The sequence below is a fragment of the Chiloscyllium plagiosum genome, chromosome 12, assembly GCF_004010195.1.
Source record: "Chiloscyllium plagiosum isolate BGI_BamShark_2017 chromosome 12, ASM401019v2, whole genome shotgun sequence".
Lineage (NCBI taxonomy): Eukaryota > Metazoa > Chordata > Chondrichthyes > Orectolobiformes > Hemiscylliidae > Chiloscyllium > Chiloscyllium plagiosum.
The window spans coordinates 48,893,259-48,911,805 of NC_057721.1; the positions used below are offsets into that span (position 1 = coordinate 48,893,259).

Sequence of the window (18,547 nt, forward strand, 5' to 3'; positions counted from 1 at the left end):
CTGGTTTTACAGTTCCTGCGGTGGCAGGGGAAAGTTCCAGGATGGGAGGGTGGGTCGTAGGGGGGCGTGGACCTGACCAGGTAGTCACGGAGGGAACGGTCTTTGCGGAAGGCTGAGAGGGGTGGGGAGGGAAATATATCCCTGTTGGTGGGGTCTGTTTGGAGGTGGCGGAAATGTCGGCGGATGATTTGGTTTATGCGAAGGTTGGTAGGATGGAAGGTGAGCACCAGGGGCGTTCTGTCCTTGTTGCGGTTGGAGGGGTTGGGTCTGAGGGCGGAGGTGCGGGATGTGGATGAGATGCGTTGGAGGGCATCTTTAACCACGTGGGAAGGGAAATTGCGGTCACAAATCAGCTGTCCAGCCAACCAAGCTAACCAACCCACTGCCCTGTTGTAATGTCTTTCATAATAGCTTCAAACATTTTCCCTTTGCCAAATAATGAGCTAAATGGCCTGCAGACTCCTGATTTCTTCCACTTCCCCTCTTTTCATTAAAGGAATCATGTTAGCCATTTTCCTAATCGAATGAGTTTCAGAAAATGATCTCACTAGCTACTTCTTTTCAGACTCTAGGATGAAATCCATAAGGCCCTGGGACTTCTCAATGGACAGTTCCAACAATTTACTCAGTAAAACTTCCCTGGAAATTGTAGTTTGTTGTGTTCCTCCATCCCTTTTAATTCCTGATTTACAGTTATTTCTAGGATGTTACTTGTATTGTCTGTAGTGAAGATGTATAATATTTGTTCAATTCATCAGCCATCTTTTTCTCCTCCATTACTAATTTCTGAGACTGTTTTCTATAGGACCAACACTAATTTTATTAACTTCTTTCTTAAATATCTGAAAAAACATTTCCTATCTGTTCTTATATGTTTGACTAATTTTCTCTCATACTCTAATTTTTCCCTCCTTTTAGTAATTCTTTACTTTTCTTAAATATCTGGTCCAACCTGGAGCTACCAGGTACCTGTTAGACTTTCATATTGTGAATTGTTGCTGTCTAGTATCTTTGGTTGTGGTTGATTCTTAACTGCCTTCTGGGCAATTAGAGATGGGCAATAAATGCTAGCCTAGCTAGCAATCCCCATATGAATAACAAAAAAATGCAAATAGACTTCTCTCCACTCACTAGTGAGATTCTCAACTTCCTGTAAAAACTTGGGTGGGAAATTAGTTGTTTTCTTTCTCTACATTGAGAAGCTAATGTTTCCAATCTCTCAGTATTTTCTAACTAGCTTGTCATTGCCCACCTCCTTCAAGGTTAAGAAGATTCTGCTCTAAATTATGATAAACAACATAAATGTTTAATCTGTTTCTATTAATCACTTAAAGAAACATCTAATAGATTATCAATTATCAACACCAACCAGTGAAATATCTGGCAATGAACTGATAGTTGTCTCATTTTAAAAAGGAAGCCAGCACAAATATAAAGCATAGTAATGTGGTTATGATAATAAACTAACAACCCAGAGATTGTGAGCGAAATTGTACGAGGTATTTGGAGACTGAGAGGCAGAGAAATACTGGCAGTTTGATTTATTAATGTTGTGACAGGGAAGATGGCAGATGCGCCAACAACAGAGAGTCCAAGTGACCCATTTAAGCAGCCAATTAAGGCCTCTGCCCTTCTGCGAAGGGAATTGTTTCACAATGGGTGGGGGTAGGGTTGTTCAAAAGATACAGAAATAGAAATAGAGGAAGGCAAATGATGAGGATGACATCAACCCTACAATGGAATGTGGGCAGTTTGAGTGCACAACAAGTTGGCAAATGAAATGTAATGTGAGAAATTGTGAGGTTATTTACTTTGGCTAGAAAAATAGAGGAGGTAACTATTATTTAAATTGAAAAATACTGCAGAGCACTGCTGTATAGAAGGATTTTGTATTCTCATTTATAAATCATAATAAGATAGATTGCAAGTTAATACTGAATGGCAGAGCAGGCTCAAAGAGTTGCATGATCTACACCTCCTATCTTAGTGCAGTGGTTAACACTGCTGCCTTAAAGTGCCAGGGACCTGGGTTCAATTCCAACCTTTGGTAACTGTCTGTGTGGAGTTTGCAAGTTCTTCCCGTGTCTGCATGGGCTTCATCCAGATGCTCTGGTTTCCTCACACAACGAAAAGATCTGCAGGGTAGCTGGATTGTTCATGATAAATCTATCCATGGTGTCCAGGAATATACATGCTGGATGGATTAGCCATAGTAAATGCAGGGCTACAGGGAGAGGGTAGGAGGTTGGATGTGGGTGGGATGCTCTTTGGATGGATGGGACAATCTCAATGGGCCTAATGGCCTCCTTCTGCACTGTAGAGATTCTATGATAAGGTCAGTGGGTAATAGGGAAGGCAAATGGAATGTTGGCCTTCTTTCAAAGATAATAGAATATAAACATGTTTAAGTCTTGCTAAAACTATACAAGGTACTAGTTAGACCACTCTTACAATGTGGGAAACTGTTTTGGTCTTTTATCTAAGGAAAGATATATGGAGGTGTTGTGGAGAAAATATAGAGAATCACCAGGAGATGCAGAGAGTTCCTCAAGAAGTAGGTCTTTGACACTGAGAAAGCAGATTCTCGAATGCCCACGAACCTCAGGGTCCATGGATTTTTATATCTTTTCTTATCGTGTTTCTATTAGCTTATCAGCATGTCCAACTATATTAATCAAAGTACCTCACTCTAGCTACACAATAAACCAGTGATGTTAGTTCCCATTATCTCTTTAGTTGTACATTCTACTTAATGTTATTCTAATGTCATGGTTAGATATTTATTGCTAACTTTGCTACAGTGAACTTCCATTCCAGACTAACCTTTCATGAGAGATATTTAGCTATTCCATCTATTATAATAATCTCCTGTCTCAAGCTGACTCTACTAACTATTAATTAGATATTTTACTGTCATGTCCCAAATATTTATGGTCCCAATCCTGTCATAATAACACTTAACAGAGAAACTTGCTTTATTACTTGTGTTATCTCATCTCACCATAATGACCTTTCAGCCTTAACCTTACTCTCCTAATTGGTGTAAGAGCATTCCACTATTCTTATCCCATCCTGCCTTCCACAGACCACAGATTGCCAGTGGTTTTCATGCTTTAACCCTTCCCATGTTTTCATGCTCTTTATTTTCTATAGAGGCAGTCCAGAGAAGGTATACATGAATGATCCTGAGTTTGGAGGGATTTTGTGGAGAGATTGAGCAGATTAGACCTGTCCTCATAGAAATTTAGAATAATGTGAGTTGACCTTATTGAAGTATTCAAGATTCTTAGGGGACTACAAGTTAGAGGTAGATGCTGAGGGGTTGTTTCCCCTTGTGGGAGATCCTAGGACCAAAGGGTGTAATCTCAGAGTAGAGAGTCACCCAATTAGGATAAAACTGAGGAGGAATTTCTTCTCTGGGTGGAGTGAATCTGGAATTCTTCACCTGAGAGGGCTATAGAGACTGAGTTGTTGAGTATGTTGTAGGGTAAAATAGACAGGTTCATAATCTGTAAGGGAATTGATGGAGTAAATACAGGGAACATGCCCAAAAAGTGGCATTGATAATTGTCAGATCAGATGTGATCACATTGAATGGCAGAACAGACTTGATGAGCTGAATGAGCTACTACTGTTTCTGTGTTTTATTGTCCTATGGTCACAGAATGCAGTACATTAATAGAGGTCAAATAATATTTTTGTTTTTTTTTCTCTTGAATGAATAAATAAATTCAGTGGCAGGAGGCTATAATGAAAGAGAAAGTTTTGAAAATGACTTTTGAATAATATCAGTTGACTTAAATTGTAATTGTTAATAATAATATTTTGCTCTTGCTTTACAGACCTATTATTCCCTTTGTTCAACAGTTACCTGTGAATGCAATTCTGGACGTTTCCAAGTAAGTTCATATTAATTTTTTATAGACATTCATGATAAACTTTGATTTAGCGTGTAACCTGCTTTCTGGAGGATGCTGTTGGGAAGGAAAATGACTTAATAATAAAATTAAAATATTGTGGATGCGGGAAAATCAACAAAGTGCTGGAGAAACTCAGTGGTCTGGCAGCATCTATGGAGAGAGAAACAGAGTTAATGTTTTAAGTCCGATAAGACTCTTCTTCAGAATAGAAATAGTTACTGAACCAAAATTATTAATTTCAGTACTGTATTGGTTTTAACTAGTATTTGTGAATTCTAGATTAAAGTGAAATCCTGATACTTCTCCAATAATTTGTATTTACATAGCATCTTTCATAAAGCAAAATCTTTCCCAGGTGCTTTAAAGGAGAGTTAATGGGATATCAGACATAATTTAGTATTGAGCCACATAAAGAGATAACAGGGTGTTGTGCCTTTTACGAATATTTCTTTGCACAAAGTGAAATGGCAGTGATTAAATAAATGCTTAAGAGGCAATATCAGTTATACTAACTACTTATGGGAATCACTAATGTGTCAGCCTTACTACTTGTACAGAACATACCAGTCAACAGATGATCAGGCTCTGGTTTGGAGGGTACTCCTGTTCCCTAGCTCCCTGACCTAGGGCACATGATTGACAGTTGTCCTTAAGTTGTCACTGTCTTCTCTGAGCCCCTGACTTGGGTTATCCTTATGTTGATGCTAGGTCCTCACTATTACTATGCTTGTTCCTTCCGGTTTTAAACGATAAGGCATTCTTTTGTACCCCTGTATTTCTCTGGTCACTTTGTACTAACTTAACTATGGATAATTTGGTCAGACTACTTTTTGATCTAATCACTCACACATGTTATAGAGTCATAGAGTTGTACAGCATGGAAACAGACCCTTTGGTCTAATTTGTCCATGCCGACCAGATATCTTAAATTAACCTACTCCCATTTGCCAGCATTTGGCCCATGTCCCGTAAACCCTTCCTATTTATATACCTGATTTAGAGATGCCGGTGTTGGACTGGGGTGCACAAAGTTAAAAATCACACAACACCAGGTTATAGTTCAACCTGTTGGACTATAACCTGGTGTTGTGTGATTTTTAACTATTTATATACCCATCTAGATAACATTTTAAATGTTGTTATTGTACCAGCAGTTAATTCCATGCACACGCCATCTTCTGTGTGGAAAATAATTGTCCCTTTTAAATCCTTCTCCTTTTATCTTAAACGTGTGCCCTCTAATTTTGGACTCTCCCATCCAAGTTAAAAGACCTTGTTTATTTACCGTATCCAAACCTGTCATGATTTTATAGACCTCGATAAGGTCAGCCCTCAACCTCTGATGCAGCAGGGAAAATAGCTCCAGCTATTCAGCCTCTCCCTAAAGCACAAACTGGCAACATCCTTGTAAATCTTTTCTGAACCCTTTCAAGTTCCACAACATCCTTCCTAAAGCAGGGAGATCAGAATTGCATGCAGTATTCCAACGTCTTGTACGGCTGCAACATGACCTCTCAATTCCTATATTCAGTGCTCTGATCAATAAAGGCAAGCATACTAAATGCCACCCTCACTATCCGACTACCTGCGACTCCACTTTCAAGGAACTATGAACTTGCACTCCAAGGTCTCTTCGTTGAGCAACATTCCTCAGGAGCTTACCACTAAGTGTATAATGTCTGGAACATTGTATATTTCTTCATCAAATCACCTACCCATTTGGAGTATTGTGATATGTCATCTTGTGTGGTTGTAGCTGTAACCTTGTTCTTTGGTTTTGTCTGCATGGCAGTTCCTCATGCTGGTTTAGCCTATTCTAAGCTATTGCCTTTAAACTGTTGCTTCCCCTACTGCATGTTGGTTAATTGGTCAAGCTATAGCTATATTTTAGTATTGGTGCTATACAATAGTCAATAAACATGGTGGCGTGATGGCTTAGTGTTTAACCCTGCTGCCTCAGTGCCTGGGACACTGGTTCAACTCCAGCCTTGGATGATTGCCTGCATGGAATTTGCTTGTGTTTCCTCCAGGTGCTCCGGTTTCCTCTCATTGTCCAAAAATGTGCAGGATAGGGTAGGTGGAGTAGGCATGGTACGAGCTGAGGAGTTACTGCGATAGGGGTGAAGGTTTGGGTGCAATGCTGTACTGACGGTCAATGAGGACTGGATGGCCAAGTGACCTCTTTCCATACAGTAAGGATTCTATAGAGGAGGATGGTGGTGTAATGGCAATGTCATTAGGTTAGCAAAGATAAGGCTGAAGGTTTAAACCAGATCACAGCAAGTATAGTCATAGAGTCATAAAGATGTACATCATGGAAACAGTCACTTCGGTCCAACTCATCCATCCCATTTGCCAGGACTTGGCCCATATCTCTCTTAAATCCTTCCTATTCATATACCCATCCAGATGCCTTTTAAATGTTGTAATTGTACCAGCCTCCAGCACTTCCTCTAACAGTTCATTCCATACATGTACCACCCTCTGTGTGAAAAAGTTGCCCTTTAGGTCCTGATGAAATTTAAAGGGCAGCATGGTGGCACCATGGTTAGCATTGCTGCCTCAGAGCACCAGAGGCCTAGGTTCAATTCCAACCTTGGATGACTGTGTGGAATTTGAATATTGTCCCTGTGTGTGCATGGGTTTCCTCCAGGTGCTCCGGTTTCCTCCCACAGTTTAAAGATGTGTAAGTTAGGTGGATTGGCAATGCTAAATTCTCCCATAGTATGCAGGTTACATGGGTTAACTATGGGGCACAGGAATAGGCTGGGTTGCTCTTTGGAGGGCAGGTGCAGATTTGATGGGCCAAATGGCCTCTATCTGCACTGTAGGATTCTGTGATTCTAAGTTTTAAGGACCATCTTAATGGAGGACCGAGAAGTAGAGAAGCTAAAAGGTTTAGGGGAAGAATTTGAAAATTCAAGTTCTAGAATCTGAAGATGTATCCATTAATTGCGGAGTAATTAAAATTGGGGGACATGCCAGTCTCTGAATTAGGAAAGCATAGAGATCTTGGACGATTGCAGTTGGGCATTACAGAAAAGGGCTTTTATTTTAGCTCACTAGCAAATTTGGAGAGGGTCTTTGCAAAACTTAAAATGAAAATATTTAGAGGGCATCACTAGAAGCAATATTTCTCCCTCAATATTTTACTTAACTCCAAAAGGTTTATAAAGTACTGGGCAGGTCTTGATCACTTCATAAACCAGGTTTGATCCGACATTGAAATTATATCATGGATGTTGACAAATCCAAAACTCTCTCTTTGAGGCAAGTCTCACCTCCTTTCCCTCTTGATTTTTCTTGATGTTGTCTGTAAAAGCTTTGTCATCATTGCTGTTAAGCTGACTTATCCCGAAATTGCTAGATTTATCCTATCCCGTATTTTTAACAGGGGTGAATATTTGTGATCTTCTAGTCCTCTTTTAGTGCCCATTTGAATTTTGTTGTGAAAAGCCTTTTGATCCAAAGCTAGGAACCATTCACTCATGATGTTGGTAGGAGAAAAAGTACGAAGCATGACATACCATACTAGAATGCTAGCTAAAATGTGCATAGTTTAATTTAGAGTTCCTTGAAAAAGCAGCATTTGAATTTTATAAATATAAATGGTTTTCATGATTTTTGGAATTCCTTATTACCATTTCAGACTTCACCAGTTTTCAGCTGTCGCAAGTATTGTGAAGTGGTCATACAATAATAAAGGCAACAAATGCTTCTTATGATCTAAATGTGCTGTTCATATGGAACAGTAACTATATTCTCATCATGGGTAGAAGAAAGGTCAGACATCCTAAAGATAAATTTAATGTACTTAATGAAAATGAAAAGTATATGATTCATCAATATTTTATGAACATGATTAAACTCTTGTCTATAGTAATATTTATTATGTTAAACAAACTCAGAAGCTTTTAATTGTTTAAAGTGGTGTTATTTAGAGAACTCAGATTTAAGGTGACTGACAAAGGAAATTAGTGGTGATATATGCATTATTTCTGTTATTTTGCCAGCATGCGCACTGGCAGGTACTGCATAGGCCTAAAGAGAGGAAAAATCTTAATTTACTTGATTGCTGTCCAACATGTTTATTCTGAAAAGTGTACCTGTTCCCACAAATACAGAGCATAAAGTGTAGCTATGCTATACTCCACAGCTGAACAGTATCCCATTTCTACTGTCTCACCTCAGACATGAAGAATTGCTACTTATAGCAAAGCTATCAAGGTTGACCACTTTGTTCTTACTCATACATCGACAATACTTTGTGCTTTGAAGTGAAAACCTAACAATGATGTTGGTGCAAATTTTAAAATTCCTGTAGGTTTTAAAAGTTAGCAATGAATTCTTACATAATAGCTAATACAATGAAAATAGGAATGGAAACTTAATAGGGAAAATGACAGTATGTGGAGAGATTCAAATAATCAGTCTTCCAGCAAAAGAATGAAATGGTTACTTGTCTTAATCTTTTAAAGGAGAAAAACACAGGGATGAATTTATTCCAGTTAATGTCATTTATGGCTGCAGAGCAGATGAGAATCCCCAGGCTAACCCCTTTTAGGAAGATCCACAGTAGTAAATGCCAATCAGGCACTCAGCTGAACAGTAGTGGACCTTCCCAGAATCAAGTACTCAGGAGTGAAAGACTTATCTGCCAAGAACTGCCGGCCAATCAAAGGCAGCTCTTCATTGCTCGGTAGTGGTTTTTGCCAATAATTCACCCATCAGAGACCCAGGATTGCCAATGAATCCAGTCCACGTGAGTGAAGGCAAATGGGAAGCGCCATTAAGTAAAGGTCTCAATTGGTGGTGTGGCAACAAGACTATCCATTTAAGGTCCTGCAATTGGCTTGATCAAGGCAAAGGTGGGAGTATGCTGGGGCCCCCATGTGCTACTTTCCTGGCATATTAAATGCCCTGCTACCAAACCTGTCACAAGAGGGCGTTAACTTCTGCTGCAGTTATTTTCTTTTGTGGAGTTTTGCCTGTATTTGTCAGCCTTGCCTCACTGTAAGGCTCATGACTTTGTCTCACATTGAGGGTTCATACCACACCTGGGATTTGAGCATATAGTTTATGCTTCCTCTTCTGTGTAGTACTCACGGACTGCTGGACTTTTGGAGTTTCTATCTTTTAGGTGGTACATTCAGCCAAGACCCAGTCACCCCTTTGAGTTCGGATATTAATGATCTTGGAATACTATGTAAAAAAGAATAGGAAATTCTGTCTAATAAAAACTTAAACTGGTGAAAAATCTCAGCAGTTTTGTCATCATCTGTGGAAAGATAAAGAGTCAGTGTTTCAAGTCCAATTACCCTTTAAAGATATTTGATGAGTTCTGAAGAAGTGCCATATTGAACTTGGAACATTAACTCTGTTTGTCCCTTCATAGATACTGTCAGACTACCAAAATTCTCCAGCACTTTCTGCTTTTATTTCAGATCTCAAGCATATTTTGCTTTTTATTTTAATGAAATTCCGTGTGACCTGCTCACTATTTGTCCTCAAACAATGTGATTAAAATAAAACCAATTATCTGTTAATTTATTTGATTGCAATAATACACAATTGGCAGTTATATTTCCATATGTTAAAACAATGAATATATTTCAAAAAAACTTGATGGCCTGCTCAACATTTTCGATATCCTGGGCTTTGTAAACTGTTTTAGGAATGCAGGTTTTCTTGAATGAAATGGGGAAACATTTATCTGCTAGGAGAAAATGAGGACTGCAGATGCTGGAGATCAGAGCTTAAAAATGTGTTGCTGGAAAAGCGCAGCAGGTCAAGATTGCAGGACAAGAAGGCGGTGCTGAGTCTGAGGGTTGGGACTGAGAAAAGATGGAGGGAGGGGAAATGAAGGGCTTATGCCCGAAACGTCGATTCTCCTGTTCCTTTGATGCTGCTTGACCTGCTGAGCTTTTCCAGCAACACATTTTTAAACATTTATCTGCTACTAAGACAGCCTGGGTCTTCAGGAATCTAGAGAGCCAACTGTTACCTCTAATAGTATAGTTCCATTCTGGGTTTAACTAAGTGCACCATTAAAATCAAAATAAAGGATATAACTTATGTTTATTGCCATGACTGTTCTTCTCTTTATTTTTATGTAAACTGTTTTCAGGGGTGGCACACCAACCAACATTATAAATTTTGATGATCAATTTTTACCTGTACGGACTGTGGCCGTGCAAACAGATTACAGGGACAGTGAAACGCAAACTGAACCATACTCTCCAGAATATGTTGTGCGGCCTGGTTCAGCTCCTGAACTCCTTACACTTGCTGCATTGAAATTTGGTGAGTCATAAGCTGGACCAACTTCTGAAAATACATAATAAATTCACAACAGTTAAAGCAATGTACTAATGTCGGATCATTTGAGGAGCCCTCAAAGCTGCTTATTTAATTCTAATAAGCAAAGTTAGTATAAGTAATTACCCCTAGTGGTTAATCTTTCTAATTAGTATTCAACTCACTAACTAGAGTCGGTCCACAATGCACATCTGAAAAATTTAGAGACGCTTGTTTTTACTCCAAGCAAGTTCATATCTATTTTAAATGTTGTTCCCTCATTTCTTTGTAGTGTGGTAACTGTTCTGTTAAGCTTCCAGTTCATTTATAACTCTGATTTCTGATAATGCCAGTTGATTTGCTTTTGCATTGCATTGTTGCAATGCAGTCATATCAGTAGCTGAATATCAAATGTGCAGCATAAAATAAAGAAATGTAATTCAATGCACCATTCTGGATGTAGGTTTGCTCGCTGAGCTGGAAGGTTCATTTCCAGACATTTCGTAACCCTACTAGGTAACATATTCAGTGGGCCTCCGGGTGAAGCACTGCTGCTGATTCCCGCTTTCTATTTATATATTTGGGTTTCTTTAGGTTGGTGATGTCATTTCCTATGGTGATGTCATTTCCTATGGTGATGTCATTACATGTGATGATGTTATTTCCGGTTCTTTTTCTCAGGGGGTGGTAGGTGGGGTCTAATTCGATGTATTTGTTGATAGAGTTCCGGTTGGAATGCCATGCTTCTAGGAATTCTCATGCATGTCTCTGTTTGGCTTGGCCGAGAATGGATGTGTTGTCCCAGTTGAAGTGGGGTGTCTTTCCTTATCTGTATGTAAGGATACTAGTGAAGAGAGGGTTATGTCATTTTGTGGCTAGTTGATGTTCATGTATCCCGGTGGCTAGTTTTCTGCCTGTTTGTCTAACGTACTGTTTGTTACAGTCCCTGCATGGTATTTTGTAAATGACATTAGTTTTGCTTGTTGTCTGTATAGGGTCTTTCAAGTTCATTAGCTGCTGTTTTAGTGTGTTGGTGGGTTTGAGAGTACTCAGGCCACTTGGCATCATGGTGACCCTCAACCTGAGCTACAAATCTTCTCAAAACTCACTCAATGCACCATTAAAAGGGGAGAGTACTTAGTTTTGATTTAAAAGCAACTGACGTGAGTGTTGTCAAATAAAGTAACACTTCAAAACTTAAAATGAGATATATTTTAATGTTTGAAAATATTCATGCAGTGAATAAGTGAACCATACAGATTAGGAAGTTCTTAAGATTGATTCTGTATTTATGTTGAGTTGGTTTATCTCAAGCAAGCTGAGGGAAGAGATACTTCATTTGACCTTGGTGCTTGTCATTACACTGAAACAACAGTTAGATTACAGAGACAGCTGTGCTTTTCATTGCTTTTCCCATGGTTCTGGCTGACTCTGCATGTAGTTCACCTTTGAGTGTGGATAGAATTAAACTTGGGTGTGATGTCTACACACACTGTAGCTTTCCAACAATTCCAATTAGGATCACAAATAAATAATGCTCCTTTGGGCCAGATAGCAAAAGGCACTTGATATATCTGTAATTATTGTTCACCAAGGAGTTAATACAATCAGGATAGGTGGAGAGAAAATTTGAGAAAAGAAAATAAATTAATGAAGGATGAGGTCAGTAGCAACATTGCGTACACATGTCTGTCTAAAGTAATGGAGGTAAGCATTGGTCCTTGTTCCTTTGATCTGAGTTGTGAAGTAGTCATACATTATATTTATTAATTCTAATGCTAAACTGATTGGTAAATCCAAGTTGATATTTTGTCACAATACCAACGAAAACATCATGAAGCTAGTGGACCTGTGCTTCACCACCCATTTCACCTTCAACAACATAATCTACAAGCAAACCAATGGCACACCCATGGGATCTCCGCTATCAGGATTCATAGCAGAAGCGGTAATGCAAAGACTAGAACAAACAGCCCTACCAACCATCAAACCAAAAATCTGGGTCCGCTATGTAGATGACACTTTTGTCATCACAAAACGAAACAAGATAGAAGAGACATTTAACATCATCAACAACACCCTCACAGGCATAAATTCACCAAGAAGGAAGAAACCGACAACAACCTTGCATTCCTGGACGTCACAGTCAAAAGAAAGGACAACGGGGAACTACAACCTGCGTATACAGAAAACCGACAAACACTGACCAAATACTTAACTACACCAGCAACCATCCCAACACACACAAACGAAGCTGTATCAGAACACTATTCCAATGAGCCACTACACACTGCAGCACAGACGAACTTCGAAAAACAGAGGAGAACCACCTATACAACGTATTCAAGAAGAACGGATACTCAAAAAATACAGTCTGCAGATTCCTCAAGAACAAACCACGACAAGCAGACCAAACACAGCCAGAAACCCTCACCACCTTACCATACGTCAAAGAAGTTTCAGAAATGACAACCAGACTACTAAGACCCCTCAAAACCCTAGTAGCTCTCAAACAAAAACTAATAAAACTTAAAAGACCCAGTACAACCCATGGACAAAACCAATGTCATCTGCAAAATTCCATGCAAGGACTGTCACAAACACTACGTAGGACGAACAGGAAGAAAGTTAGCCACCAGGATACACGAACACCAGCTAGCCAGGAGACAACAGCTTCGCTTCACTTGGAGGTCGCCACTGATGATGTTACCTAGCCAGGTAATGAAACGTCTGGATATCAAACCTACAGCTCAGTGAGCAAACCTACACCCTAAACCTCAACCTGAGCTACAAACCTTGATATTTTGTGTACTGAAATTGTGCATTCAGGTAATTTCTCAGACACCTCTCCTATTATTGTACATCATTTTAAACCTCTTAGGCTGACGTGACAGGCAATGGCGAATTGTTAATATCAGCTTGTAGCTTTCTTATTTGTCGAAACAGAGTAGCTCATTGTAAAGCTCTATGCATTCCTGCCTTGTGAATGCTGACATGGTAATATTGCACATTACAACATTTGTCTTTTTTCTCTGTTTTTCTTTACTTTTTATTTTCTTTCTTCTTTCTCTCTTCACAGCCTGCTTATAATGTTTTATTAAAACTACGAGGCTTGGAGAGAAGAAGAAAGAAAGTGAGGAAAGAAAATGTCAGACTGTGAAACTTGCAATTATTGGTGCAGTCTGTACAGGTGGGACAAGTATTTTTTGACTGCTGGAATAAGCTGTACGAGACAATATGAAACACTTGAGAAGTATGGTATATAATGAGTTTCTGAACTGCAGTTTAACTACTTGAAGGCTAATTTAAATAGAAAAAAATTAAGAACAAACATACTGAAGAAAGTGGTATAAAATTACTAATTTTATGACATAAATTAGCATATATTTCACAAAGATGTTTCTGATCTGCAGAACAGAAAATGTGTTATGCAACAGACATCTGTTACCCCGTGTTCCATGTAAATTATATTGGTACAACTTAGGTACAGTGTTGTATAAATAAGTATACATTAAGCCTCCAAAAAGCAAAGAGGAATCTTGTCATATGAATCCTTTAATACTTATAGAAGCTTTGATATTTAGAACTTTCTTTCAGCTACTTAATGAATTTAAATTTTCTTGTGACTGCAGGCCGAGGCTTACCAGCAGGCTTAGCAGAAGTGGAGATGATTGAACGTGCACGAGCAAAGCGTGCTTGGGAAGCTACTCTGCCTCCACTGAGTGATCGCTCACAACTTGAGAAGAGGAAGAGGATGATGGAGGCAATGGAAAGAAATGAGTGGGCATTCCGGGAACAAGAAATTGAAAAGTAAGCATTAAAATGTACCCTAAAACTTAGTGCTTCAACAGAGTTATAGTTGAGTTGGCAACCCATGTACCAAAAATAATCAGATTTATTTAGGCTTTTTAAGGGAATTGTTTATATGATGCACAGAGTTGTGAACAGGGAAGTCTTTTTTTATTCACTCAGCGGACGTGGGCATTGCTGGCTGGCCAGTATTTATTGCCTGTTACCCTTGAATAGGTGGTGGTGAACTCCTTTAGAATAGAATAGAATCCCAACAATGTGGAAAGAGGCCCTTCGGCCCAACAAGTCCACACTGACCCTCCGAAGAGTAACTCACCCAGACCCATTCCCCCTACCCTATATTTACTACTGACTAATACACCTAACCTACACATCCCTGAACACTATGGACAATTTAGCATCGCCAATTCACCTAACTTGCACATTTTTGGACTGTGGGAGGAAACCGGAGCACCCAGAGGAAACCGATGCAGATACTGGGAGAATGTGGAATTGAACTTGGGTCCCTGGCACTGTGAGGCAGCAGTGCTAACCACTGAGCCACCATGCCGCCCCGTGCCTTTTTTTTTTGAACCACTGCAGTCCATTTTCTGTAGGTACGCCCACAATGCTGCTGGAGAGGGCATTCAAGGATTTTGAGGCAGCGACAGTTTAGGTAGGGCAATATATTTCCATATTAGGACGGTGAGTGATTTGAAGGGGAATTTGATGGTGTTCCAAGTATCTGTAGCACTTGCTCTTGTGGGTTTGGACGATACTGCCTGAAGATCTTTGGTGAATTTCTGCAGTCCTCTCATAGATTGTACACACTGCTGCTACTGAGCATGGGTGGTGGAGGGAGTGGATGCCTGAAGATGTGGTGCCAATCAAGCGAGCTACTTTATCCTGGATAGTGTCAAGCTCCTGGAGTATTGTTGGAGTTATACTCATCCTAGTAAGTGGGGATAATTCCATCATATTCCTGATTTGTGCCTTGTGGATGGTGAACAGGCTTTGGGGAGTCAGCACTGTGTTTATATCGTTAGTCCATTGAGTTTCTGGACAATGATAAGCCCCAGAATGTTGATAATGGGGGATTCAATGATGGTAACACTGTTGAATGTCAAAGCGCAACAATTAGATGGTTATTTCCTGGCATTTGTGTGGTGTGAACTTTACTTGCCACTTGTCCAGCCCAAGCTTGGCTATTGCCAGGTCTTGTTACATTTGAACAAGGACTGCTTTAGTATCTGAGTTGCTACAAATGGTGCTGAACATTTTGCAATCATTGGTGAACATTCCCTCTTCTGTTCTTTTGATGGAGAGAAGATCATTGATGAAGCAACAGAAGATGATTGGATCATGACATTCCCAATGAAGGGTTTATGCCCAAAATGTCGACTCTCCTCCTCGGATGCTGTTTGACCTGTTGTGCTTTTCCAGCACCACACTGTTCGGCATCTTCCTAAGTGTCAGCTAAGACTCCAACCACTGGAGAGTTTGCCCCCGATACCAATTGATTCCAAGATCTCCTTGATGATGCCACACTCTGTTGAATACAGTCTTGATGTCAAGAGCTGTTACTCTTATCTTATCTCTGGAATTCAGCTCTTTTGTTCATGTGTGAACCATAGCTGTAATGAGGTCAGGAACTGAGTGGCCCTAGCGAAACCCAAACTGGGCATCAGTAAGCAGGTTATTGCTGAGCAGGTGCTGTTTGATAGCACTTCTATCGCTTCACTGCTGATGAAGAGTAGACTGATGGGACGGTAATTGGCTGGGTTGGATTGTCGTTCTTTTTATGTACAAGATGTACCTGGGCAATTTTCCATATTGTCGGGTAGATCCCAATGTTATAATTTCACTAGAACAGCTTGACTAGGGGAGCAGCAAGTTCTGGAGCATAATTCTTCAGTACTATTGCCGGGATAATTAGAATGCATAGCCTTTGCAGTATACAGTGTCTCCAACCAGTTCTTGATGTCATGTGGAGTGAATCGAATTGGCTGAAGACTGGCATCTGTAATGCTGAGGACCACTGGAGGAGGCCGACATGGATCATCCATTCGGCACTTCTGGCTGAAGATTACTGCAAAAGCTTCAGCCTTATCTTTTGCACTGATGTGCTGGACTATCCCATCATTCAGGATGGTGATATTTGTGGAGTCGCCTCCTCCAGTGAGTTGTTTATTTGCCCACCACTATTCACAACGAGCTATGGCAGGACTGCAGAGCTTAGATGTGATCTGTTGATTGTAGGATTGCTCTGCTCTATCTACCACTTGCTGCTTATGCTATTTGGCATGCAAGTAGTCCTGTTTAGTGGCTTAACCAGGTTGACACCTTGTCTTCCAGTATACCTGATGCTGCTCCTGGCATGCCCTCGCATTCTCCATTGAACCAGGGTTGATCCCCTGGCTTGATGGTAATGGTTAAGTGGTGGATATGCCAGGCCATGAGGTTACAGATTGTGCTGGAGTACCAATTTGCTACTGTTGATGGCCTGTAGTGCCTTGTGGATGCCCAGTATTGAGTTGCTAGAACTGTTCGAAGTCTGTCCCATTTAGCACTGTGATCGTGCCACACAACATCTTGGAGATTATTCTCAATGTGAAGACAGAATTTCGTCCCCACAAGAACTGTGCGGTGGTCACTCTCACTGATAATGTCATTCGCATTTGCATCTGCAGCTGGAAGATTGGTAAGGATCAGGTCAAGTATGTTTTTCCTTCATCAGCTGCTGCAAATGCAGTCTAGCAGCTATGTCCTTCAGGACCTGACCAGCCTGATCAGTAGTACTGCTGCCAAGCTGTTTTTGGTGGGTATGGAATCATGTGGTGGACATTGAAATGCCCCACCCAAAGTACATTTTATGTCCTTGCCATCCTCAGTGCTTCCTCTATGTGTTCAACATGGAGGGGTACCAATTCATCAGCTGAGGGAGAATGGTACTTGGTAATCATGGGATAAAGATGATTTACCCCCCCCCCCCTCCCTCCTCCCTCCTCCCTCCTCCCTCCTCCCTCCTCCCTACTCCGGTGATTTCTATCCTGCCAATGGGACAGAACATATTCAGGGATGGTGAAGATAGTGTTTTGGACATTGTCTGTAAGGTATAGTTCCTAAGTATGACTATGTCAGGCTGTTGTTTTACTGGTCTGTGGGACAGCTCTCCCAATTTTGGTACTAGCCCCCAGATGTTAGTGAGGAGGACTTTGCAAGGTCGACAAGGCTGTTTCTGCCAAAGTCTTTTCTGCAGCCCAGGTCAATGCCAGGTGATCCACCCAGTTTCATTTCTTTGAGACATTGTAGCTATTCATACAATTGAATGGCTTGCTAGGCTATTTCAGAGGGCAATTGAGAGTCAATCATATTGCTGTGGGTCTGGAATCATGTATAGGCCAGACCAGGTGAGGATGGCAGATGTCCCTCCCTGAGAGATATTAGTGAGACAGATTTTTTTCTGACCATCTGCCATGGTGGGAATCAAACCTGGGTCCCCAGAACATTTGCTGGCTTTCTGGATTAATAGACTAGCGATAATACTACTAGGCCATCACCTCCCCCTCATGACACCTTCTCTCACATGACTGATGATCAAGAATAGAATAATGGGGTGACAATTGGCTGGGTTGAATTTGTCCTGCTTGTCGTGTACAGGATGTACCTGGGCAATTTTTCCACATTGTCAGATAGAGTCCAAAGTTGTAGCTGTACTGGAAAGCTTGGCTTGGAGAGCATCAAGTTCTGGAGCACATATCTTCAGTACTATTGGTAGAATGTTGTCTGGGCCTTTGCAGTATCCAGTGCCTCCAAACCGTTTCTTTATATGAATCGTATTGGCCGAAGACTATAATGAAGCTTTGTTGCTTTGCACATTTTAGTGGTAATTTCTATTAATTACTGATTTAAATGAACAGTTCATCAAAAAAGTAATAAAGTTAATGTGTATTGTTGTAGCAAACCATATCTTTCTGAAATTTGCTCACCCATCCACCTGGGGGGAAATGAAATTGAATTATGACCCCCACATGTGAAATGTTTGGCTACCCTTGTACATAATAAATGTGTCCTTTTTTATTTTCCACTTTTTCTTAAGGCTTCAGGAAATTCGACTGGATGTTCTGATGAAATTGTTAAGCCAACGTGAAGCAAAGCAACAGGAAATGAATGTAAAACGGGTTGATTCAATTTGGTCAAAACTTCAGCAGAAGAAAGGAGTGGCTATAAAGAAGATAAGATTGAAGCACATCAAAGGTATTGTTAGATTCATTTAGATGAGGATGAGTTACCAATTATAGTTGACGTCTTGTATTTTCTCTTTTCTTTGGTTTCCCTTCACCACAATTTTCACAAAACAAATTGGACTCATCATTCAACTTATCTTGGAGAAGTAGTGTGGCCTTGGTCACCAATCTTTGCATGTCTGCCATTTATCACTCTTCAAAACAACGGCAGAAAAAAAATCTTGTCAAATCACTTTAACATAGTTTTTATAGTTTTCTTGTTGCTGACCTCAATGTCTGCTCTTTTGTTTCTTT

At 40.2% G+C, this 18,547-nt stretch overlaps 1 protein-coding gene across 3 annotated transcripts in view; it reads left to right on the forward strand.

The window, feature by feature from the left end:
* cfap91 (cilia and flagella associated protein 91) overlaps positions 1-18,547 on the forward strand; it is a 94,669-nt gene that overhangs the window by 31,089 nt on the left and 45,033 nt on the right. For all 3 annotated transcript variants that reach the window (XM_043701004.1, XM_043701006.1, XM_043701005.1), the window contains 4 exons: positions 3,843-3,899; positions 10,048-10,223; positions 13,850-14,027; positions 18,106-18,263. In XM_043701004.1, coding sequence (XP_043556939.1) covers positions 3,843-3,899; positions 10,048-10,223; positions 13,850-14,027; positions 18,106-18,263 — 569 coding nt within the window. The remainder of the gene's footprint in view (positions 1-3,842; positions 3,900-10,047; positions 10,224-13,849; positions 14,028-18,105; positions 18,264-18,547) is intronic.